This window comes from Musa acuminata, chromosome BXJ2-8 (genome assembly GCF_036884655.1).
Source record: "Musa acuminata AAA Group cultivar baxijiao chromosome BXJ2-8, Cavendish_Baxijiao_AAA, whole genome shotgun sequence".
Classification (NCBI taxonomy): domain Eukaryota; kingdom Viridiplantae; phylum Streptophyta; class Magnoliopsida; order Zingiberales; family Musaceae; genus Musa; species Musa acuminata.
Window position 1 is genome coordinate 50736635 of NC_088345.1, and position 25666 is coordinate 50762300.

The following is a 25666-nucleotide window of genomic DNA, read 5'->3' on the forward strand; positions in this document are numbered from 1 at the left end:
AGATATCAATCTTGGTTTGATTCTTTGGATACCAAACCCGTACTAATCCCCCCCAACTCGATCAGTACATGTCCCAAAGTCCATTGTTGATACGTAAGCACATATTACCACCCAGTATATGTTGAAAGGCATGTGTTGCTGACTCGGTCCATGCCACCAACTCAAATAAGGTGTCCTACTGATATGTACTGATACGGATACATATAGTCAGTCATATACCACCCTGTATATACTGACTGATATGGATAACAAGTAATCTACATGGATAACAAAAGACATAATATTCCAATTTTTTTATTCTATTATTATTATTCAACAATATTCGTACTGGTCCAATATGTTGCCAAAATCTACATCCAGCGGATATCTAAAATCTTTAAGTACTCCTTAAAAAATAGGAAACAACAAATTGATGAGCAAAATGTTACAATTGATAAGACATGGTTCTTGTGCTAGGCCAAACAAGCAAATGCACAAACGCACCAAAGTCTGGTTATTCCCTTGAGAGTGAGTGGATGGATAAACTACAGCTAAATAAATGATTTATGCCTTCGTGCTCTGCCGATGTCATCACTTCAATCGCGAAAAGGTGTAAGATCAATTTTGAATGCCTTTTTCCCCTTGGTGACCCTCTTCACAAGCACAAGAAACAACATGCATACGTCAGCAACTGAACGTAACAAGGATTCGCACAAACAATGCAAGGATGAAGGACATACAGCGATTGCGATGAGCTCTTCGAGTAGCTCCTCCAAATTGCGCAAAGGCTGCATTGTTTGAATAGATTATTGGAAGTTTATTTTCTTCCCTGTAGTTAAGCTATTTATGGGAATATAGGAAAGCAATACGAACCCATTGGGTTGGACCATCAACCGGTGCACTAAGGGGATCATCGTGTACCTAACATCCAAGAAAGAATTACTATTAACTTAAAGAAAAAAAAAAAAAAGACTCCAAAGAATTATCAGCAGAAACCTTCAGAAGATATATAACAGAACACCAAAGTTTCATGAAACAGTCCGCTGACCTGCAAAGACAGGTTAAAATAGTTCTTGTGGTTGAGACAAAAAGGCTCATGACAACATGGAAGAAGATATCGCTGAGGTTGCAAAGTGTTTCGACACCAAATAAACCTCAATCAATGGATCATTTCATATGAGCTTTGGATAATTCACAACTTCCAATGCCTATAGTTATTACCCAACAAAGGGTGAGTTAATGTACATTTCATTAGCATAAAGGGTGAGGAAAGCTACAACATAAACCATGATTTCAAGTGAGCCATTTTCAAGACAAGATGTCCATTGATCACTAAATCAACTACAGCATTTATTGACATGCTAACCAAACAAATGACAAACATATAACATATTGCTTTATGTTCTTCAAATAAATGAACATTTCCATGTAATTGGCGATGGACAATTTATGAAGATTTTCATGTAACTGTCAAAGTAGTTACCTCCATAAAAATTCCATCCACACCAACAACAACTGCAGTCCTTGCAATACATGGTATTAGTTCACGCAGTCCCCCACTCGCAACACCACCGCCGTCAAGCTAAAATAGAGAGATTATCAAAGAAAGAAAGATTCGGAAACTATTAGTCTAGTTGCTAAAATCTGTACATTTAACAAGCCTACAATATAGAGTATGCTTATGTTATCTGTCAGTTAACTACACTGCAACTAGATATGCAATATCTTGGAACTGCAATACTATTTACCACAAAGACAAGAAAAAGAGCCATATCTTGCTTCAGCTTAAGCATCTCTCCTCGTTTTGATGTTCAGCACGACAGATTTTTTTAATTGATTTGGTTATACCGTGATGTTAGTTTATACCTTAGGAAGTGTGGCATGTACCAATGTTGCACGATGAGATTAATCTAAAAACAGATAATGATTCATCAAGCTAGGGGTATATAGCTATGTCATTCATTTTAGGCAATTTCTGTAATTAAAGGGGAACAGAGAACAACATGCTGCAAAGATTAAAAAAGAAAAGTCATTTGAAAGGTGCATTTGAAGCTTTCCTCCTTTCATGACTTACAGATCATCATCAGGGATTTAAGGTGTGTTTGAGGCTTAGACATCAGAGGTATAATTAATATGAACTTACGCTCTCCAAAAATAACCTAAGATTCATTGTCATTATACAATCCAACGCTTGATCATCATATCCCAACTAACATAAATGTGACTTCCACATCTTTCTTGTGCTTTCAGCTTGAGTTATTTTCTCATACAAAGGAATCCATGAAATTATTTCTTATTGTTTTGCATCATGTTGTTACAATCAAATAGCATATCTAACACTACAGGCTCTAAGGACAATTGGGATGGGCGTCACTAATTGATAAGCATTCCCCTTTAGTCAAAGGGGCCATTGCTCTATAAGAATAAAGGAACAATGTAGAAAAGAAGAGGCAACCTTCTGAATGTTCTCACTTTGCTCCCATCATTACTGGATCCTTTCTTCCTTTTGGCTTGTCAAGCTAACCCTTAGTCATGCTAAAAGTAATATCAGGATTAACTATGACAACATATGAAAGTTCCTAAACAAACTCCAGAACATGGAAATATACACTAAAATAAACCCATCTTCTAGTGTGCTTGCTCAAGTTGTTGCATAGATTTAAGGTGTCTAATACCCATGCAAAGTTGGATGCCCAAGTGGTAGAACAAAGAGTAAAAGGAAGGAGGTTCTTTTCTGGTCTTATCTTATGTAATTTTCAATGGGTTTGCATTTTCTTCTTACATTCTTCTTTCAATGAAAATCCAAGAAACATATGCTGCATGCCCCAAGGCTCAAGCATCAACCTGTTCAGAGACTGAATGCCTAGCCTATTTCCTCCATTCAAACCATTAGCCCATTAACCTAATTCCCTGCATGCCCCAAGTTTGAGGCAGTGATTTAAAAAGCACTAGGCGCCAAGGTCCCAAAACGCTCAAGGCGTGAGGCGTTCACCCGAACGAAGCGAAAATCTCTAAAATATTAAAATAAAAAATATTTTAATATTTTAAAATATTAAAATAAAAAATATTTTAATATTTTAAAAATATTAAAATATATTTTAAAATATTCTCTACTGTTAATAGCAGTAGAGAAGAGTAGAGTGTGAGAAGGAGACCGAGGTGAGAAGTTGAGTCACGATGAGAACCGAGTCGCGGACAGGAGATTGTTGTCTAAGAGCCACGACAGCAGATAGCAGCGACAGTGGGCAACAACAACGGAAAGCAACGGCAATGGCAACAGCAGTGGCAGTGAAGAGAGGCAGCGGAGAGCAGCGACAGCGGCAACAACAACAGCAATGGTAGCTAAGAGAGGTAGCGACGGTAGCAGCGGTAGCAAAGAGAGGCAACGACAGTAGAGATAGGCAACGGAATTGGGCGTAGGGTTAAGGGAAGCCGAGAGGAGGGGGAGGCTGATATGCGTGCGTTAGTTGGTTCAATCGAACCATCTAATCGGGTGCTCGCTGCCTCTCTCCGCTACCGCTGCTACGGTCGATCGCTTGGTTTAAACCGTGCGCTTGCCCGACGCTTGGGCTCCGACGAGCACCTAGGCGGCATCTCTTTGAAGCATGCTGCCTGGCCATTAAACGAGGTGCTCAGGCCTCACCCGAGTGCCTAGGCGAGTGCCCAAGCGCCTTTTTAAATCACTGGTTTCAGGTGCTTTATATACCTAAAGTCTCTCAACAAGCGAAGAAAATTTTTAGAACCTGGACAAAAATGTAGTATGCAAGCATTGGTAGCTTCTTACAGAAAAAGGTTGCTAACCACTTTAATTTGCATCATAGGTGTGATACCTGATCCATTAGATATGTGATGAATCAACTAATATTGCAGCATGTTTTGGAGGTGCTCATAAAGTACTTACCTTTACCATCAAACAACCTTAGGATGTCTCCCATCAATTTGCTTCATTCTTTTCTTTTTTGGATTTTCTAGTGATTTTTTTTTAAGTACTATGACTAAAGGTCAAACAGTGCTCGGTTAACATTAAAATGTATTTTCAGCACATGAAAGATTTCTTTATTTAACATTATTTTCTTATCTACTTGAGATAAATGCTTAGGAATTTCCATAATTTTAAAATAAGCATCCAAAATTAGGAAACAGAATACACATTCCAAATAGCAAACATATAGTACTCATAATTTGTTACCAAACAAGTGACGGTAGTAAATGCAAATTTGTACCTTCTTCCCTGCAGGTTGCTGTAGTGAATGTGTAACATCTGCTACCTGTAACAGACAAGTTGTTCATTGCTGAGCTTCATTCTAGAGGAACTCAACTAATAAACAAGGTAAACCAACTTTACAATGGCACCATTTAAAATTCCTATTTGAATAAGAAAATTGCACAAAACAATTCTATCTTAAGGCATGTTTGGCTATGGTGATTGTATCTAGTATTCAAGTCTTCTACCAGATGAAAGAGAAAAATATCTCTTAAGACCACAGATCAATATGATTGATAAATTTAGCAAACAATTGAATGAGTAGAATGTACATGAAGAAAGACATGAATAGAATTGAAATCCAACAAAACAAACAACGAGTATGAACCTCCTGAAATAGGATGTGACATTTACATCTATGATGTCTCAACAAGGAAATTCTTTAAAAGTTGAACTGACGCTCCATGCAACATACATAAAATACAAGTACGGAGCATGTATGTTAAACCTTAACATCATACTTTTAATCAACATATCAGAATGAAAGAAGTACAATGAAGCAAACATAATAATAATCAAGGTACTTACAACAGGGCAATTTGCTTCCCTCATCCATTCCAAATTCCGTGGATCAACGATCAAATCATCTGTTATTATAAATTTAGAGATTAGCAACATATAGAGGAATGAAATTTATATTTCTAAATTTTTTGAAAGTTGAATAATATATAAAGGTCATATTTGCTCAATCCAATGATGGATACACTAAAGGGTTAAGTATTCTATGCCAGTCAAAATCAGAGCCTACTGCAGATCATCACTTATGTATGTTTTGCAAGTTGCTTATCTTTCCTTTTTCTTAACCATGTGCGATAAGAATATTGTGATAGGAGCAAGGTTCTCAATTTCGATGTGTGGTACAGGCGATATGTACAGGTACGCGAACCACCCTCTACTGGCCAGTACTAGTGTTTTGAACGGTACCGAGGCATATCGACTGGTACCGCCCTGGATTTCGATCATTATCAAGGTGTACCGGTCGATACGCCCTGGAATGATAGGTGGAGGTATTTTTAAGGTTTTAAGATGTATCATTAGTACGCCATGGCATACCGACGATACATACCAGTACATATCGTACCGAGTAGAGCTCGGTATACCGGTACGGATCGGTATTCAAAACCTTGGTTAGGAGTATTCTAAATGTAGCCGCAATAATCCTAGTGGCTTTTCCACCTAAAGCCCAATTGTTGATCTCTTGGTACATAGGACACAAGGTTTCATGTTACTCCAATGCGACCGAAAATCATGATGGTAGAGGGCAATAGTGGAAAAATTAGGTGTATATGTGCAATAATTGATGGCAGTTGGTGGCGTTCTTTAGAGTTGCAATCAAGTTTAATATTAACCTAGTGCACCTTAAGAGTCATGAGCATTTTTGGTAACTAGAAACAAAGGACCTATCACCTAAAGATTATCACTCTACATGATCAATTCATAGAAAAATGAAATGAAAAAAAGAAGAAATGAATTGTGGAATGAAAGGAAAGGCTAGATTATAGAAAGATATTATTACAAATATCTATAGAGGGATTTATCCTATTATTGAAATTTCTTCTCTATATAGCCCAATTATAGCAGGATACAGTGATATCCAAAAGGCTACATATTGTTGCTAATGCTAAGAATTTGAAAAAAAAAAAAAAAGGAAAACACTTCAAAAAGAAAAACAGAACCTTGCGGGAAGGTTCCTGGAAACAAATTTTGGTTATGTTTGACATGAAAAACTTAAAACTACTACCACATTAACTGATCAATGGAACATGGTTCTTCATCCAATCAACATTTCTTCTAAAGAAGCTTATAAAAAGACTACACGTCTTACACATGATGAAAGATACGAGTTTCTCAGGAAAAAATGCAAGCAAGAAACTAAAAATGTTAAAGCGAACTTACTGTACCCAAACATGGTGCCTCGCTCACAAACCATTACATTTGGGTTGCCTGCAAGTCTAACCTTTTCTGCAGAATTCACCATAACCTGCAAAACCCATGTCACTATAAAAGCAGAAAACTATTTCATGTGGTAAAATGTTAAGGCAATACATGCATTTGCTAATACATATGGATCCAATACTTCATTGTTGAAGAGAACACTGTAAAAAATCTGAAACACGTTCTTTAGCAAAACTTGCCCTTGGTCATTTATCAGATTTGAATTCAGTTGTACAAGGTATCTAAAGATTAACACTATATGTTAGTCAATACAGATTGTCTGACTTCCTTTACCAAACAAGGCACCATCATCTTCATGGATAAGCTTTAAAATCTGACTCAGTTACAACTTAAAAGTATAGTTTGTGACCAATAACAAATGAAACTGATCTATTTTAAACTAATACATGTTATTTAATAAACAAGTTACCTACAGTGAGATACTCTGAAAAACCAGGGTTTGCTGTACCGATGCATACCGCGCGATACTAGCTGTACGTACCAATTCGATAGGGGATCGATACGTGGACTAACCTATACTGAGCGGCACCATTACATGGCCCCGTATCGGGTGATACAAGGTTTATACCAATTGGTAACGATCAGAATCTGACCGTTACCGATCGGTACAGGTCAGTAATGATCAGATTTCAATTGTTATCAACCAAGGGCTGAGATTGCCCTATTTCAAATGGTCAAATTGACCATTTGAATCATTGGAAATGATTTTTAAACCCTTTCCTCCCCCCCTCTTTCAACCTACATGCCACCCAAGATTTAGATCATGGAACTCGACGAGGTACTGGTCAAATTTGTACACAAAAGGGAAAGGGGCAAGCAGTGGATGATTTTGAGCAGATAAGACAGAGCCTACACAACGTAAACACAGAGCGAAACTCATCGTATTTACAATCGTCATATTATGAAGAATCTTACGACCAACAACAGTACGATGATAATTGGTCATACTTCTCCAAGCAGCAGTATGATAAGGGGCAACTGATCAATGACGAAAGTAGAAGTTTCGATATTATTCTCTATGCTCCGCACCAATACATATCACAATCGCCCTTGCCTCAGGAGCCACCTCGGAAACCTGTGATTTATGACGATTAGACTATGACCATCACCATATTGATGCACCAATAGTATATAGTGTATCAGTATACTATGTCGTGTGATCAATTTTAGGATTGGGTTCGACAAACATATCAAATTGATATACAGATACATATAATTGAAGACCTCGATTCACTGCTTGTGGAGCCCCATCGTTCTTTTTGGTGGTAGAATTAGATATATTCATCAATTGATTATTTGATTCATTTGAACCTTAAAGTTTAAATTGTTTTAAAAAAAATTTATCAATTTAAATCATTTCTTTGTAGATAATTCAATATTAACAAAAGGACGGTTCGAAACACACCACAAAGCTACTCCTCAAAGTCCGAAAAAGATGTTTCACTATTCTTTCCTAATTTAGATTATTTTTGCAAAAAAAATTTAAATTTATATTTATTTTCAACTTTAAAACTTTATTCTATTTTTTTATTTTTCAAATATTTTTTGAGCTATTTTCGGTGATTTTGGGCACACCGTATATCGATATGTCCTGGCGTACCGATATATAATATATTGTTATATCGGTACGCCTCGGTATGTATCATACCGATAGCTGGTCGGTACATCGGTACGGACTAATAAGGCGAACCTTGCTAAAAGCCATAGATTGAGATTTTCAATTGTTTACTTTTATATCCCATTTTCAGAACAGTCATATCTAGTGACCTATGTGGCTACAAAATGCTGTAACAAAGGTTCCTTGAAACCTACTGAAACTAAGATACTTTAATAACTGCAAGCAATAATTATTTGTTGATTCAACTAGGGATTAAAAAGAAAAAGTTATCATGCACTAGCAAAAGACATAACCAATGATATTTGGTGAGATTCTTGTTTTGCAAAAAATAATGGAGCCATGAGATGCAATTGAAGTACTTCAAATTTCAAATAAATGATTCTAAGCTAACGAATCATAAGCAGTGACAACTCTCATCAAAATAAAGGGCCAAACCAACAAAATTAGGGCATTCACATGATTTTCCTTAAGAATTATACATTCATTAACAGCCAACTCTTAACACCTAAAAACTACAAGCTCAAGATCACAGTAGACTTCATCTTAAAGAGTTGATATAGAAGTATAATTTCAAATATATATTTGACCCAAAATCCAATATTCCGGTGTCCATTCTTCTTGTCCAATGTGTATCCAACTCTGAGACACAACACATGGATTCCCAGTTGACATTTTTGCTAACTACCTTAGATGAACTAATTTTCAGTATTAAAACACTCTTTTCCTATCACAAGGTTGGTGACACTGATCTAGCATAACATAAAAATGAAGTAATGTGTGTTACCACAACTGCAGTTAAGCATATGGAACTTTTCTTGTATCTTTGCAATCCTTAAGTGGTATCTGATTGATGCTAGAAGAAATTTACAGTAAAATGTAACAAGTACTACAGAGTTGAAGATTGAAACCTTTGTTTATAATAAAAAAGTAATACATTTCTTGGAGGTGCCTAAATCAGATTATGGCAGAAAATCATAAATTCACCTGAACGTAAAGTAATTTTGAGCATTGCTAAATGATCAAAGATCATATAGACCATATAAATGCTGTTCAATGAACCCTTCTTTTTCTTTCTTTATGAGTTTAAATCCTTGACTTCCTCAAAGATTTTGAACCGACACACATATATCAAAGCTTAATTCCTAATATGGATGTTAAGTAATTATGTTTTGCTAAGAAGCAAATATAATTCTAGCACTTATGTAAGTGAATTACAAGTCAATATTTGGTTAAGCCAGAGAAATAATCCATGAGGCCGATCCCAGATATTTCTCAAAGAATTTTGACATGGTTCCTATACTTCAAGCTGCTAGAAATCTGCCTCATTATAGTTTAATATTGCTTTAACAGATAAAAAATAGGATGTTGTCTATCATTTCAATTATCAGATACATCGAAAATACTTAACGTAAAAGATCAAAAAATACAGAAGGTAAAAGAATGCACTTACTGAAGGGGCACAAAACTGGCCTTTCTTAATATTTATTATTTTTCCAGTCTTTGCTGCTGCTACTAGAAGGTCAGTCTGTCAGGATAGAATGCAGCATGTTAACAGAAGTGCTGACTTATAAAATTTACAATATAATAGCAGATTAACAGATGTTCGTATTATAAATATGGGCTGATTTATACCTGACGGCACAGAAAAGCTGGAATTTGAATGATGTCGGCAACTCTTCCAACAAGTTCACACTATGTTCATTGAATCAGGTTAGAGAATTAAATCTGAAAAAAATTCTTGTGCTTCTTTTAACTACTTGCACCACAAAAATTCATAACTGCATCTCATATGACTTTTAACCTCTATGTGCAACATATCCATTACTGTACATGAATTATACATAAAAGAAAAAAAAGATATCTCAGAATTGGAGAAATGTCTCAACTATCTCCAATGAATTCATGCAGAAATGTTAAAACTTGATTGTTATATAGATCCTTAGAAGTTAGGTCAGATGCATATCTATAAGTTGAGACATTGTGTTAATACACTCAAAGTGGATTGCTTATAATTGAAGTTGTACGTGAGAATAAAATTTGAGACAAAAAAACTCCAATTTGAGGTCAAAATTCTGTTTTAGAAGAACTGATGAGATGCAGAAAAACATTGGTGCTAACTTAAAGAAATTCTGTTAATAGATGGCCAAGACAGTCGACTACAATTTTTCTGGTGCTTAATTAGTTCTTCTTGTTATGGTTTAAAAGAAGCACCTCACTGGCAGTTAAATTGACTTTGTGCAACCAGGAAATAACTATCTGAAAGTTCCCTAAAACCATAAAAAAAGCCTAGAAGAGACATACAATTTGTGCAATATTTGAACTCACAGCTTCACTTCCAAACTATAGCTTAACGTAACTATGAATCCTGTGATTAGAAAATCAATCAAGTTTTCTGTGGATCCAGATATAGAGGTGACATTCAATAGGGAAATTATGGGGAATAAATCATAAATTTTGTGTGTAACTCAAAAAATAAAAGAAAATATATCAAAAAACATAAAAATGAGCTTTGAGGATTATGACCAAGAATTTGAACATTTTCTTTAGATTATACAATCAGAAAAAGCAACTGAAAAGACATGAGATAGAGTTGGAGATGACCACGTATTTCTAAAGTTTTATGAATATGAGCAAACAGTGTCTCAATAAGTTTGTCCAATTAAATCTTATTCAATGAAGCTAAAAAAATTTGCATGAATTTCAATGATGATGGTAGGCAGTTGATTTTACACCATGTGCACATCTGTTTTGTGAAATTTGATCTCCTCACAATGTTTGATAATACCTCTCATGTGAATGATACAGGTCAGCATATATTTTAACTCAAATGGATTTTATGTCATCGACATGAAGTAGCCAAAATCAGGTCATTTTGATGCATTTTCATTTAAAACCATGCTAAGCAGAATTATCTTTCATTGTCCAGAAAGAAACATAGGTTTTAGAAAAGTTTGAGTCAAGAATGACCGAGTAATACAATCACATAACTGAAGCTAGAGGGACTAGATTCAATATTTGCAATAACAACACCAAGTTATCAACCATATAATTATACCCATACATAATACAGCCAGACACATCTAGAGAAGCAACTGATGATTACCTGGCTGCTCTCATGCACGTCAGTTACTATAGGAAGATCATATGCCACTTTTACCTTCTCAAGAATCTGCCATTCAGATCAATACTAATCAATTTGGAAATTACTAGAAAGAGTATTTTATATAACTGCAAAAATAACTGGATTAGGACATGGAGTACCGAGAAAATGTAAGCTTGAAGGACAATGTTTTAGGAATTGATTGTCCAATCATTCAATCAAGTTAATCTACAGAGCTTGTAAGTGTTTATCCATAAACCAATATTGTTGTAACTAAAAGAAATAACTAATAAATGAAAGTGCAACTCATTGAAAATTCATTATAAGGTAGTCACTGTTATTCAGGGGAAAAAAAGACTTGTCTATGCATTCCTATGCTCTAATGCTATCTTACATGTATAAAATTTGTATTATTAGTAATTATGTAGAGAAGTGTACCATTTCTCTATCAGATACAATTTATGACAAATTATGCATCCTGATGCTGAAATCCTTAGCAATGTACGAAATCAGTTAACATTAGGTTCTAGATAGCAATGGTAACAATATTAAGCAGACGGAATAACTGAAGAACCAAGATATAGATGTTAAATAAGTAAAAATCATTTTAGGCATTCCTCTATAATTCAAGATACAAATTGTTGATCTAATTATGATAAAACATGACCACAAATTTCAGATCTTCTTAGTTGACTAAATTAAGCATGATTTCTTTGAGTAACTACCCTACCTATAAATCAACACTGATCCACAAGGAATAAGATAGAACTCTCATAAAAGAAGAAATTTAAGAAAATATTGAACATTTCAATTCTAAGTATGACAAAAGATTAGAAATTTTCCTTAAACATATGTTCTTTGACAATAATTAAGGGGGTGTTCTCCAAAGCTGAATTATCTCAATGACAAACAGATTCCAGAAAAATGAAATTCACATTCAGAGCTAGTATCAGAATCATATTGTCTTGTGAAATTTGTGTCAATTTGATTATCAACGTTTCAGTTCCTAAAGCATCGCCATTTGCTAATATTCACAAATATAGTTCATGATTCGAATAATCAAGAGAAGACTAGATGCTACCTTCAAGCCTTGCTCCAAACCAGGACCTCGGAATGATTTCAATGAAGTACGATTAGCTTTGTCAAAACTTGACTTGAACACTAGGGGCAAACCGAGCCTGAAAGTAACAATTCAAAATGCTAATCAGAAGTCTATTACATTATGACACCCACACTGCAAAACCATTAGATAAGCATTGCATGCATTATTATATGCTTGCCTTGATGTGATGGCTTTTATATGTTTGGCCATCTTCAGCATATGCTCCTCAGATTCAATAACATTAGGGCCTGCTAGTACGAAAAATGGTTCTGCAGCCTGTTCGTAAACCAGAAATCAATAAAGAAAAAAAATTAGATGCCTCATCTATTAAATGAAAGGCAAACATATATGACACTTATGGAATCTTATTAAAAGAACTAAAAAAGAAGGCATCATTAGACCTCTGATCCTCCGTGAATCCTTCCTGAAGTTACATATTTTTACATTTTTCTCACTAAAGAAGGAAGTTAATGTATACCAAAATTGCCTCTAGCAAATGCATTACGGTATGGTCTGGATTGCTCTCATCTGCTGGCTTCTACTAATGTCAAACGATATGCCTAGGTCACTTCCGCTGTGTTCCTAATACTTCAGACAGATGCATATGAGCAGCCCAGCGTTTTTGGATTCAGATGGCTGGGCATTGCATTTTCTACTTGAATAACTCTTACGCTAATGATAAAGAACCCAACCGATTTTTCTCGACATAAGCAAATCAAATACAAACAGCCCTTGGTCAAGTTAGATTGCATTTAACACAAGGCCTTCAAAAGGAAATGAGAACACACTGACTAGTCACATCAAGTCACTGCAATGTTCATTGGAGATTTATCTAGATTAGCAGAAGACGGCACTGATGTAGCTTTCATCAAACAGAATTAGTCCATCCGCACATAACGTCAGCCGAGAATAAGGCATGCGGCAAGACCTATATACCGGATAGAGGCTAATAAACAAAATTACAGACATATGTGAACATTCAGAATGACAGCATAGAACCTTGAGCTGGTTGAAAAGTGCAACGGAAGAATCCATTGCCTTTGATTCGTCAGTAGAGTTCTGCATCACAAATGAAACGTTATGTACGGCTCAAGTGAATCAGGAAAAGGACAAAAGGCGACTTCAACATATCAAGAAACACTTCGAACTTACAGCTTTTTTTGACCTTAAACAGAACTGATTTACAAGAATTAAGAACAATGGAAACGTTTCACCCAATAAAGCAGTAAAAGAATCAATCTTGACGTCATGGACATCAAGTCATAACCCACAAGCAATGCAGACTTCACAAATCTTTCAGCAAAAACACCAATGTCGAAGAGCAGAAGCAAGCAAATCGCTTCCGTTTGGTTTGAGGGGTCGATGAGAAGACAATGCAGACAAAAATGTAGGGAAAATTCCTCCATTTTTTTTAAATCGTCGAAAAACGGAGAGTAGATCGTACCCAGAACTCGTCGACGAGCTTGAAGAGATTTCGATCGGAGGAAGAACCGCGCGATCCCTGCAGCCTGGATCTCTGGATCTCGGTTGCGAAGAGGACGACGAAAGGGTTTTGGATGAACCGTCGTCCTCGGGATGCCTTCCATGGGTACTGCCAGATAGAGGAAACGGAGGATCGTAACTCGTCCGGGTCGGATCTCGTCATTAACTCGGACCAGACCCGATATATACATTGTTTGCTTATAAGAGGGGCAACGATCTTCCTGCCCTTCCGACAGTACCCAAGCAATTACCTGACGTATTACTGTAGAAGAAGCGGGACCCGCATTACTCTCGCTAAGCGTGAGCTCTTTTATAGTCATAGGTACGGTCTCAGCTGCCTGAAGGTAGTCGATAAACGGGTAGCGGATATTTATCCATGACCGGACCCGATCAAAACGAGCACTACGATCACAGAACGACTTAAGACGCGAAAACGTGTACGACAGACGGTGTCGGCGGACATTAAAATTCGCACCGTCACGATCCATCCGCTCGATGTTCGCCACGTCGCGCATTCGGATCAGAAGACGCTCGGGGCTTCATCAGCCACCTCTTTTCTGTAAACCACTGTGCTTCCGAAGATTCCATCTCGTCGAGGGCGTTGAAGCTTTCAAGCTTCTGCCTTTTAAGGTCACAATGGAAGCTTGTGTCGGCGCTCTCCTGCCAAGAAGATGCCTCCCTCCGCTTCATTTTCCTGCAAAAGACATGCAGACATGTCCAGCGATGAAGACTATACCACAGTTCCATCACTTCAACTGCAACGTTGGGTCTTTGAGTAGAAAGCTCGGTTCTTGCAGATTAGGAAGTGATTTGGTGGATAAGAAGGGAGTAGAGGACCAAAAGGAGCTCGCTTCCTCGTGGGAGTTGGAGTTCTTGGGAGAGGTTCCTCCATCTCAGTCGGACATCCCCAAGAATAAGAAGCGTAGGGAAAAATCGAGGCTGCTCGAAGAGACTGAGAGCATGGATTGGTGTGTGAATGCAAGGAAGGTTGCGCTAAGAGCAATCGAAGCCAGGGGACTGAGAGGTTCCGTGGAGAAAATGGTGACATCAAAGAAGAAAAATAAGAAGAAAAAGCTTAAGGCGAGCAAGAAAGAAAATATTACGAAGAGAAAAAACATGGAAGATTTAGAGGGTGATGATGTTGATGGTGTTTCTGAAGAAATTGATTTGGATGAAATGAACTGGGAAAGTTGTGGGACAAGTGATCTTAAAAAGAGAATCAATTTGTTTGCAGATGGGATGTTCGAGGAAAGGAGGCTGAAGGCCAGAGAGGAATTCATCGAGAAATTGTCACAGTTCTCGGGACCCTCAGATAGGAAGAAAGAGATTTCTTTGAACAAAGCGATCGTGGATGCTCAGACTGCAGATGAGGTCTTGGAAGTAGCTGCTGAGACTATTTTAGCTGTAGCTAAAGGATTGAAACCTTCACCACTTACTCCGCTAAATATAGCTACAGCTCTCCACCGGATAGCCAAGAACATGGAAAAGGTTTCCATGACAAGGACTCAAAGGTTGGCATTTTCTCGTCAAAGAGAGATGTCTATGCTTGTAGGTATCGCAATGGTTGCATTACCAGAGTGCTCTGCTCAGGGCATCTCAAACATTGCCTGGGCATTGTCAAAGGTTGGTGGTGAGCTGCTTTATTTGTCAGAGATGGATAGAATTGCTGAGGTGGCACTGACCAAGGTTGAGGAGTTCAATTCACAGAATGTTGCGAATATTGCTGGTGCATTTGCTTCGATGCAACACTCTGCACCAGACCTGTTCTGTGAATTAGCTAAAAGAGCATCAGAAATAGTTCACACATTCAGGGAGCAAGAGCTTGCTCAACTCTTGTGGTCATTTGCATCTCTAAACGAGCATGCTGATCCTTTGCTTAATTCACTTGATCATTCTTTTGAGGATTCAGTAAGCCTTGGATGCTACATGAATGCAGAAAACTTAAGTCAGCTTGAAAGTTCACATGCCGAGGTTGAGAATGATGAAAATTTTGAAAGCACAGAAAGCAGCATTCTGGATGTATCTTTCAATGGCCTTAGGTTCAGATTTAACAGAGATCAACTTGGTAATATAGCTTGGTCCTATGCTGTGCTTGGACAAATGAATCGTCCATTCTTCTCCCATATTTGGACTACTCTCAGCAAGTTTGAAGAGGAAAGGATTTCGGAGCAGCATAGGGAAGATATCATGTTTGCTTCACAGGTTCATCTGGTGAACCAGTGCTTGAAGCTTCAATGTCCTCATCTTGGTCTATCTCTTAGGAGTGATCTAGAGGAGAAGATATCACGAGCAGTGAAGACTAAGCGGTTCAATCAGAAAACAACTTCTTCATTCCAAAAGGAGGTGGCACGGCTTTTGGTTAGTACAGGCCTTGATTGGGTCAAAGAATACATGGTTGATGGATATACACTAGATGCGGTGCTTGTTGAAGAAAAGCTTGCTTTTGAGATCGATGGACCAACACATTTCTCGAGAAATTTAGGCATGCACTAACCAGTGAACCACATTTTTGTTCCTTGCCAGTCTCTAGATGTTGCTGCTGTTCATAATCTCTCGAGTAACTGATGTTGCTTGTTTCACAGGTACTCCTTTAGGACACACAATACTGAAACGACGATATATTGCTGATGCTGGTTGGAATCTAGTTTCTCTTTCCCTTCAAGAGGTGAGCTTTTGCATAATCTAAGCTGAGATGCTATATATATCTTATAGTCACTCAACTACCATGTTCAAATATTAAAATATAGAGAGCTACTTATAGGAAGGCTTTTCTTAAGTTATTTAGTAAAATAGTAAAATGGTAAGGATGCATGCTTATATCCATTAGGTTACAAGGAAAGAAAGAAAGATTGTGCTGATTATTATGTTCAGGTGTGACCAAAGCTGGCTTCTTTTACTGAACAGTAATGGCCATATTTATCAAATGGAGTACAATCTTTTAAATTAATATCTTATTTTTATCATCTCTTTCTTAATCAATTGGGATTGGCAAGATTGATCAGGTTACCTCAGCATGATTAGAATCAGCCCAAAAAAGCTTACTATCAAATGGTTATATAAACTTTGAGAACAATTCTATCAACTACAATATATTTTTTAGAAAATATAAATGTATCAGAAAAATGAAATATGTGTCATATAATATATTTTTTAGAGAACAAGTATTAATTCTATCAACTACATTAATTTAGTACATAACTATCATATGTGTCATATAAAAGTACCAAAAACAGTTCTTTAGATGGTGAGCTTTATCATGACCTAAATGCCACTCTAGTTACCCTGAAAGTGAAGTGTATGATAATGCAAAGAGTGATAGAAAATTCTTTGAAGAGAGAACACATAGGATTTATGATCTATTCTGAATCCCATGCAAATGTTATTATAATAGTATCTCCTTCTGTATTTCATAGACTCACACCCATGAGTGTTTTTCCCCTCCATTTTGGCTTTCCTCTCTTTCTCTTTCACCCCCTTCTTCTATCTCTTAAACTTTGTTTTTTTTTTTTTTTTTTTTGTCAAATTTTGGTCACCTTCAACTGAGTTTGATCAATTTTATAGCTGAATGCTATCAATTTCTAACTATAGTGCTGAGTGATAGATCAAAATTGTATCAATCTTTGGCAATACCAATAAAGAGTAGGTGTATCATATTGAAGTTGACTGATGCTTGAACTATGGTATTGAGAAGAATTCATCTTAGGTCATCTAATAATTTCCTTTCTACACAATTTAGATGAATGCCTTGTCATAAACTCTATAATGTGGGCATATCTTAAAATTTTAGAAGCAAATACAAAAAGAATAAATTTGTAGAGTGAGGGAGGGAAACTTGGAAAGTTAGCATTGACAAGATCCTCTAGTTCATTTTTGTTTTTTTGGGCTTCAAAGTTGATGCGATATTTAGAACCATGTGTTATGCTAGAAGATTAAGTTTTCTGATAATATAAAACTTTGACGTTGGATATATCTTATATGGGAAAGACTAGCATATTCTAAGCCTTGCTAGAATTTTCTCATCAACCGTTTGGCCTATAAATTGATGATAAAAAGATTATGGCTTCATCTCATATCGTGTTCATATAGTTTTTTAAGCCTTATTTTCTGTCACTGATGTGTTGATGGGAGCATCTAATGGAAGTGATATGCTAGATTAAGTACTCCTTGGCAGCAATAATCAGGGAGTTTATGCTACAATATTAACATCTAAAATGGTAAAGTTGAAGATCGCTGAATTTGGAATATGTGTTCCATGAGTAATGTTTATGATAGGCTTTCTTTCACTATGAAATGTTTATATAATGAAATGCTTCCCTGCTAGGTGGAAAAACAATCATGTTTCATTTAGTATTCAGAACTAAGTTTTCCTATATGCTTTCTAATTGACACATCAATGAAAAAAGGTCACGAATGCATGAGGTTCCTACCAATATGGGGTCTAGACTGTATAAGCAATCTTAGCATTGCAAATAGAGAGTTTATTTTTGTGACTTGAACCTTTATCACGTAGGTGCTAAGGATTTATAGATGCATCTATTGAAAAAAATGTTTCTTTTGTTTGTTCTTGTGATGGTTTATATTTGTTGATTCTTGTGATGATTTGATTGTTGATTCTATTCTTTGTATCTCAAATTCTGAACCTGTTACTTTCTCCATGCCTGTTTCCTGTGATACGATAGCTGTAAAATCAATTATTAAGAGACTAGATGCAATGATTCCTTGCAGTGGGAGGAACTTCAAGGGGGCTTTGAGCAACTAGAGTACCTAAGGAGAATTCTTGGTATCGACACAGTTAATGAGTTAGAAGAAACAACTGAGGTGCTCAAATGAAAGCACAACCTATTGCTGATGATACATTGATGCTGGCAGTATGGTTGCTGAAGGCTTCAAAATTGTATCTAAATTGAATGATAATCCTTTGTAAGTTGTTTTTTTTTTTTGGCACCATGTCTCTTGACATTTTCACCATGCATTATACCATTCTCATTCTTCTTCAATCTTACAGCAGAATTTCCATTTGGCACCCTTTATGTTGTGATTACTTCAGTTTCTATGCTCGCATAGATTTAATACCTCAACTGCTAGGATCATAGATTTGGCACCCTCTTATCCTACTGAACCCACAGTACTTGAGTTTAGGATCATAAGTCATTCCACACCAACATGCTGACAATACTTTGTATTATGATTCAGGTTTGATTGATAAAGTAACAGTATATAACGCTCCTTAGGAATAATAGGGAATAAAACATCAATATTTTATAATCTAATCCTCCTAGGACATGACCCATTTTCAACCTCACTTCATACTTCTAGGTTTTCAAACAAGGTAGTTGTTTGATAACTGTTCCAAGTCTTATCCAACCTGCCATATTCCTTTCCTGTATGATAAGAAAGTGATTTAACATATTGAAATCAGAATAGTGTGCTGCAATTTTGTCCTTGAAGCTACAGGAGAACTTTGAAGGCCAGTATGAGAAATAACAAGGGAATATGCATGTACCCTTCTAATGGTTGGTTTTCCTGTTTCAAGACCTTTTTGTGGTGCAACTTCTTCAAGCATGAGTGTAGACCATGAAATGAGGTGGTCTATTTGAATAGCACTAAGCTATGACTGGACAACATTAAGAAAAAGGAACAACCCACCAATCTCTGTTGAAGGTCACATGTAGATCTTTATAAGCTTTCCATTGTGGATTTTCTGTCACTGCCCACATGCCTTCACTCTTTGATGTGTTTTCTCCATCTAGATAAAAGGAGAGAGGGGCTTTGTTCTTCATCCTTGTAAATATCAAAGGAAGTTAGAAAAGCTAGTCAGAATCCTACTTGATGAACTCTTCTCTCCATCTGAAGTCTAAATCTTTATTTTTGTGAAAAATTGGTGAGAGAGAATATAAAACAGTTTCAAAGTTATCATCTGAAGTGTAATCCTTCTCCTCCATTTCAAACTAGTGAGACAATTCAGAAGCAGTCAGTAGCCTGCTTGTTGAAGCATTTTTCTGTAAGAAAATAATAATTTTAGATAGAAGAGTATGCATGTTCAGAAGGTTGCATGAATTCAGTGTGGTTGGCCAAATTACCAAATCAATCAGCATTCTTTTTTTTTTTTTTTTTTTTGTTCTAACAAGTTTGTGCTGGAATGTTGTAGCTCAATCTCTAAGTGGGTGGTTTAGCCAGAAATGCTGGCTCATGTCATCCAAGAAATGCCCATAAAACTGGTGGAAATGATGAGTTCAATGGATCTGCTAGTTTGGGTTTTGAACCTCCTGGATGGTTTGTTGCATTTGACATCATATTAGCATAGCAAGATGTCATGTGAGGTTGGTTGATATTGCTGCTATTCCATTACTATGACAAGCAATGACAATGTATGTGTAACCAAATCTTTCATGTTGGACAAATTGGCCTCCTCAGATTTCCAACATACCAATCTGTAGAGCTGACAAATGCTTAGCACACAGCAAACCTAAGTGGAGTTTGCCAGTGAATAGTTGCTGCTTGGACTTTTGGTCCAGATTCATCTCATGGACAGACTTGGGGACCATATTGTTGTATCATCCACATTGATTGTACTGTGTTCTGTAATTGTCTCGCACAAATCCGGCTTGTTGGCCTCTGATTCATGAAGGGTGATTGGCATCTGAAAGTAATTGACTTCCTTTCTGATACATGAGTTCATGAACCTAATCAGACCAAAATTGCTTTCATTAATGAACTTATTGATTACATTGCAGAGGATGCTATCCTTATTTTGAGACACCTTTCTGTTAAGATGCTGATGGATCAACATAAGATGTTTGATTAAATTTGCACAGGATCTATCACCATCTTTCTGTTCAAAAGAAAAAGAACACTATAATGAAGTTTGACTTTGATGTACTTTTGTCTCAAGTTGGTACTGATGCATTATAATGATGGTTATGTTAAGGTTCCTCCAAAGTGGTGTTTAGTATTAACTTTCATATTGTGAGTTCCATCTAATACTGTTTCTCTATTTTCTGTGATGACCTATAATGTTTATGTCAATTACATATTCATAGCATCATGTTCAAAATGATAGACTTTATTTTCTGACAAGGTGGACAACAGCTTTCTTGAACAAGGAAATTTCATGCATCTCTTATCTTATTAGTACCAAATGCTAAAACTAATCCTTATCTAAAGCTTCCCAAGACCAAGTTGGATTTTATATTATCAGCAGAGGTCCTTATTGTCGGCAAATAAGAAGTCAATTATGAATCCAAGTTAGAAATATGGGAAGGTGGAAAAACTTTACATGGACCAATTAAAAACAATACAAATCTAATAAAATTTGTAATTCTTAAAATTGTGTCCAACTTTGGCCATGTCCTGAACAAAGTTTGACCTCCACAACAAGGAGTGGAAGGAAGAGTTCTTTGCTTAGTGTTGCAAGACCATTATGTGTAGTCTCCCAACTTCTGTAGGTGTATCTTTTTGAGTTATACAAGCAATTGTGGTGTTGCATGGATGGATGTACATGAAAACATTTTACCTTCTTGAGGTTCAAAGTCAAAAGAGATAAAACACCAAACTAGACTTTCTCCTAAAGAGAGTTGAATGAAGCTGGAATTGACCTAAAATTTTGAGTTGCTACTGTTGTATGTTCAACAAAGTCTGCCCCTTTAGTTGAAGCAAGAAGTTGGTTGAATGGAATTCAAGGCAAAAAGACAAGGAAACATCTCTTTTGAGGTGGTAGAATAGACAGACCAGTTTTAATCCATGGTTGACAACATCCTCTGAGGAGAGAACCTTTGCTGAACCAAGAAATATTTTCTGACCTAAATATCCTGCTTGCTATAATTACATGAGCTGAGCTTGAAGAATTCCATCAATTGTTCCATGTGATGATACATGACAAGCATGACATCTCTCAGTTCTTTTGTGTTGGCAATTTGTATTAAGCATTAATTGCTGGTTCATTACAAAAGTATTAAGGTTACCAAATGCAAGAACAAGGAACTAATAAATTCAAATATATATATACGCGCTCTATATATATTGAGAGATCTACAAAAAACAAAGTTATCATGTGATGTTTTTTATTCTTTTGAACAATGCTAAAAAGGCAGTCTTCAGCTCATGTTGGAGGACAGAAAAAAGAGCAGAGTACAGAATAGAAGATTAAGGTGGCGGCTACTTGAGAAGAACCTGAAACCTTTGAAGTCATCATCCACTCTAAAACAAAGTGCAAGTTGATACAAGGAAGCTGAGATTTCCAAGTACTGAAGCAGCCGCTACTGCTTCTTCTAACTTTCCAGATGAGCATCCCCCACATGTCCATCTCCTGCTTTGGCTTCTTTCTAATGAGAGTTCACTGATGCCAAATTCCATTGGGAGAGAAGCTCTCTCTTGTTTGATCCAGCGCAAATTTATTCTAGTGTTGAGTGATGTGTTTGAGATATAAAGATATCATCTTTGTTTGCTGGAATAAAGTTCTGTAAATTAATCATTTCTGAATCTAAAATTAGTGCTTCACAAAATTCTAAGTGTGAAAGCCTTTGGAGGATTCATTTCTCCATCAATGCCCAGTCAAAAAGTATGCTCTCTTTATGATGTTGTTGATTCTTCCAACTTGAACAGAAGACTACAGCTAAGAAGTTTGGGATTTGTGTCAGCCAAGTTGGTACTTTGCAAGGGAAGAGGAGAAAGAAATCTGTGGAGGGAATCATAGGTTGAAGAAAAGAATGGCTGAAAAGATATGTGGAGCATTCTGAGAGTGGATCCCAGAATAATGATTTAGATCTCCCATTTGCAATATTAGATTCATTTGATGTGTGACTGACTTGCAACTGCAAACAGATCAACTCAGCCTACATTTTACATCCACAGTGGACAATTTCATGTGGCAATATTATAATAGGTTATTCCATTCATTGTTTCTCTGTCTCATTGAGCATTCAACAGCCACAAATTAGCTTTCAACCCTTATATATATTTTTTCCTCAAAGATTACTGATAGGATTCTTAAATGGATAATCAACACAGGTAGAGAAATATCCAAAAATAATATATATACTTTGGAGTTGATCTAAGCAAAAGAAAATTTCAACTTATCTATCTAAGAACATTAATTTGGTAGATTTATTTACAAAGATTATTGAATGTTCATTGAAATCTTATTCGACATGTTTCAAGAGTGCTAGTTAGAAAGCTTTAATAATTTATCGTAAGATCCTAAGCTCAAATCTCATCTTCTTCATTTATCATACAAATAAAAATAAAAAGAGAGAAAGAGGAGTACACTTATCTGTATCTAAACAAACATATAACTCTTTTATAATTTCTATCTTAAAATTTTATTTTTTATTATTATTATTATTATTATTATTATTATTATTATTATTATTTGATAAAGAGAGATGATGGGATTACTCCTTTACGATCTAAAAAATTAAGATTTAAGTTATCAAAATAATCTCTCTATATTTAGATATCATCATAGAAAAGAATATATGATGAAGAGAGTAAAAAAAAAAAAGATACATTTTGATAGAAAGAATCTATAAAGTTAAAAAAAAAAAAACTCCTTTAGGATCTTAAAAAATTAAGATTCGAGTTATCGAAATAATTTCTCTATATTTAGATATCATCATAGAAAGAATTTATAATGATGAGAGTAAAAAAAGAAAAAAGAAAAGTATATTTTGAAAGAAAGAATCTACATTCTTAGTAATAAAGTAAAAAAAGAAAAAGAAAAAGAAAAATGATTGTAAAACCAGCATGGACCATGTCAGAGAGGCACAAGGACAAGGAAATGGAGACCTTAGTTTGGCTGGTGATGGGAGCTGGAAAGAGACAAGGGGGATGAGGGGAAAATGAAACATGGCCAGGGGAGAGGAACCTTAAACATCAAACTTGGCTATCCTTCTCCACAAGGCAAAGAAATGTGCCCCACGAACAGCATCACCATCCCCCACCGCTTTGCATGGGGTGAACAATACCTCCGATTTGTTCATGGGATGCAGTGTATCCAGCCCTCGGCTCTCCAACATCTTCCTTGCCCTCTCATCCTCCCACAGATAGATAGATAGATAGATAGATAGATAGATGAGAGCAGGTAGCTGGCTACCGAACACACACAGTAACAAGAGCAGCACCAGTCCATCCATCTTAACTTCGCAGAAGCTGCCTTCCTCCTTCGAAGCATACGTCTCAACAAACTTTTCCTGTCCTGATTGCATCTCGTTTAACTTGAATTGCAGGAGAAGAGCGAGAGAGGGAGGAAACATGCACTGACATGTGTTCATGCAATTCTTCTTCTTCTTCTTCTTCTTCTTCCTCCTAATGGATCTTAAAGTGAAGAACCATTCAGGGAGAGGACCTCACACGGTTGTTTCTAAGAGTTGCCAAGAGCAGACCAGAGAGGTAATTCTTTCGTCGCCTCGATCATTAAATGATGTTTTTGACATGAAGAAGATTGATTATAGTGTTTCTTATTGTCATCCGGTGTGAATTAGGAGTCCTGGAGTTTGCATTGTAACTTTTTTGCTGGATCAAGATCATAGTTCCATCACAAAAGACTGAATCTTTATCTGATCACCAGTTTTCTTAACCTTACCGCGTAACTAAAAAGGAGTTGATGCCTGCCTCTCTTACTGTGTCAGGAAACCAAGCATCCGAGGGTGCCACTAGATTTATGGTTTTGAAGCATCACTCACGATTGACGAAAACCAAAACATAGGAGACCGGATTCTCTTCTCTCGCTTCGATAGCTCGATTTGTCGGACTCGTACGAAGACAGTTTGGTTTGGAGATCTCTCGAGCCTCGGACTTCATTTAAGAAGCTGGTTTTCGTCTGCTCGAAGAGTAGCACATCGATCTCGAAACCATTATTGTAGAAAAATCTGCTCGTGGAATAAATTCATCTGCTCGGTAAGCCTTGTTGGCAAGAATGCAAAAGGATCAGAGCGATACAAGATCTTTTCGGCCTGGATCGACGGAAGGCAGAGGGAGGAGGAAAAGATCGATGAGCGGTTCGAGTACGGACAAGAGAATCCTTCCGCCGCAAGAGCCAGACCAAGGAAGCTCAGCTTCCAACTATTTCAGCATGGAGTCATTCCTTATGCTCATCTTCCTCACCATGTCTCTGCTGATACTTCCCCTTGTATTGCCTCCACTGCCGCCTCCACCTTCCATGTTGCTGTTACTTCCTCTAGGCATACTTGCCTTACTGATGATCCTGGCTTTCATGCCCCCAGATATAAGAAACATTGCCTCCTCTTACTTGTAACTATGTTGCGAATTTTCGGTTCTCGCGAGATGAGAGTATTTGTAGATTCAGAAACTATTTTGAGCTAAAATTATATATGTTGCTACTCTGCTGCACATGATGCCACCTCTGAAAAATGTAAGAAGACGGTTCTTATTTGCTTGGTTTCTGTGCCTACGTTATGTAATTGATATGGAAACTATACTGCTTTAGATCTCGTGGAACAAATGATCGTGCCAGAAGAATTCCTCGGACTAGAGAAAGTGGAAGAAATTGCTTTAGTTCATCGAGACAAGAATAGAAAAACATCTTCTGTGGCATCTTAAATCGTTATTTTGCATGATCTGAAACATAGTTTATAAGAAGAACTTTGACTATTTCTTGTCTGATAATTAAATGATTTCTTGTTCTCCTCGACCTTCTGCTTCCAAATCTTGATCAGTAAGGTTATGACTTGCGTGAGTGCAGAGTGGTTTGCATCCTTATGCTTGTATCGATGAGTTCTTGATCCAAACAAACACATTTAATTTCTCCGCTTATGGACTGGTGTTGAGTAAACTACATATCACAACCATTTCGATGTTTTTTCAAGTTAGAAGAGTCTTTCGGACTCTACTCCACTGAAGTTGCTGTTAGCCTATAATGAAAAGATCAGTTTGTAGGAGGTGCAGGATGGATTATGACTTCAACAGAACATTGTTGTCGAAGAGGACTGGTGATGGTAACCTCTTGCATCATCCATGCAAACATGCAAATGATCTCGACATACGAATATTCTGTCATGCTCTTATCATCGCCCACAATCACCAATACTCCTCTTAGAAGGTGACCGACAATTAGACTGCACGAGTAACTTATTACTGCGTTCCTGTTCTTGAACAACAATTGATATCTAATCTAATCAGAACAACGGTAAACGAAGGTCCCGTGAACAA

General features: G+C 36.7%; 2 protein-coding genes and 1 long non-coding RNA gene across 7 annotated transcripts; 2 read left to right on the forward strand and 1 right to left on the reverse strand.

Annotated features, from left to right (window-relative positions):
* Nucleotides 1–278: 278 nt before the first annotated feature.
* Nucleotides 279–13691, reverse strand: LOC135620084 (2-dehydro-3-deoxyphosphooctonate aldolase-like). Of its 3 annotated transcripts, none has more exons than XM_065122713.1 (14): nt 13464–13691; nt 13019–13078; nt 12198–12295; nt 11999–12095; nt 10921–10986; nt 9450–9509; nt 9268–9342; nt 6140–6224; nt 4772–4830; nt 4203–4247; nt 1463–1561; nt 853–900; nt 720–767; nt 279–632 (listed from the first exon to the last, which is right to left on the reverse strand). In XM_065122713.1, the coding sequence occupies exons 1-14, from the start codon at nt 13662–13664 to the stop codon at nt 576–578; spliced, it is 1098 nt and encodes a 365-aa protein (XP_064978785.1). In that variant the 5' UTR covers nt 13665–13691; the 3' UTR covers nt 279–575. The 3 variants fall into 3 exon arrangements, 2 of the variants coding, with proteins under 2 accessions (XP_064978785.1, XP_064978786.1); XR_010489616.1 differs by lacking the exon at nt 279–632 and adding an exon at nt 1028–1187 and having other exon boundaries at nt 733–767; XM_065122714.1 differs by lacking the exon at nt 13019–13078 and having other exon boundaries at nt 365–632.
* Nucleotides 13692–14056: 365 nt separating this feature from the next.
* LOC103995978 (RAP domain-containing protein, chloroplastic) lies at nt 14057–20234 on the forward strand. Of its 3 annotated transcripts, XR_010489618.1 has the most exons (5): nt 14057–15983; nt 16084–16166; nt 18227–18421; nt 19650–19821; nt 19916–20234. XR_010489618.1 is itself a non-coding variant. In XM_009416753.3 (3 exons), the coding sequence occupies exons 1-3, from the start codon at nt 14138–14140 to the stop codon at nt 18329–18331; spliced, it is 2034 nt and encodes a 677-aa protein (XP_009415028.2). In that variant the 5' UTR covers nt 14068–14137; the 3' UTR covers nt 18332–18498. The 3 variants fall into 3 exon arrangements, 1 of the variants encoding a protein (XP_009415028.2); XR_010489617.1 differs by having other exon boundaries at nt 19650–20234; XM_009416753.3 differs by lacking the exons at nt 19650–19821; nt 19916–20234 and having other exon boundaries at nt 14068–15983; nt 18227–18498.
* Nucleotides 20235–22826: 2592 nt separating this feature from the next.
* On the forward strand, nt 22827–24847 carry LOC135620085 (uncharacterized). Its single transcript, XR_010489619.1, has 2 exons — nt 22827–23887; nt 24127–24847. It is a non-coding gene; the product is annotated as an uncharacterized LOC135620085 (long non-coding RNA).
* Nucleotides 24848–25666: the final 819 nt, after the last annotated feature.

Coding starts and splice junctions, on each gene's coding strand:
- LOC135620084 (XM_065122713.1), bottom strand. CDS start 13,664: ATGACGAGATCCGACCCGGACGAGTTACGATCCTCCGTTTCCTCTATC. Junction 13,079..13,463: donor AGCTCGTCGACGAGTTCTGG/GTACGATCTACT, acceptor TTTGTGATGCAG/AACTCTACTGACGAATCAAA. Junction 4,831..6,139: donor AGGCACCATGTTTGGGTACA/GTAAGTTCGCTT, acceptor TTATAATAACAG/ATGATTTGATCGTTGATCCA.
- LOC103995978 (XM_009416753.3), top strand. CDS start 14,138: ATGGAAGCTTGTGTCGGCGCTCTCCTGCCAAGAAGATGCCTCCCTCCG. Junction 15,984..16,083: donor ACATTTCTCGAGAAATTTAG/GCATGCACTAAC, acceptor CTTGTTTCACAG/GTACTCCTTTAGGACACACA. Junction 16,167..18,226: donor TTTCTCTTTCCCTTCAAGAG/GTGAGCTTTTGC, acceptor GATTCCTTGCAG/TGGGAGGAACTTCAAGGGGG.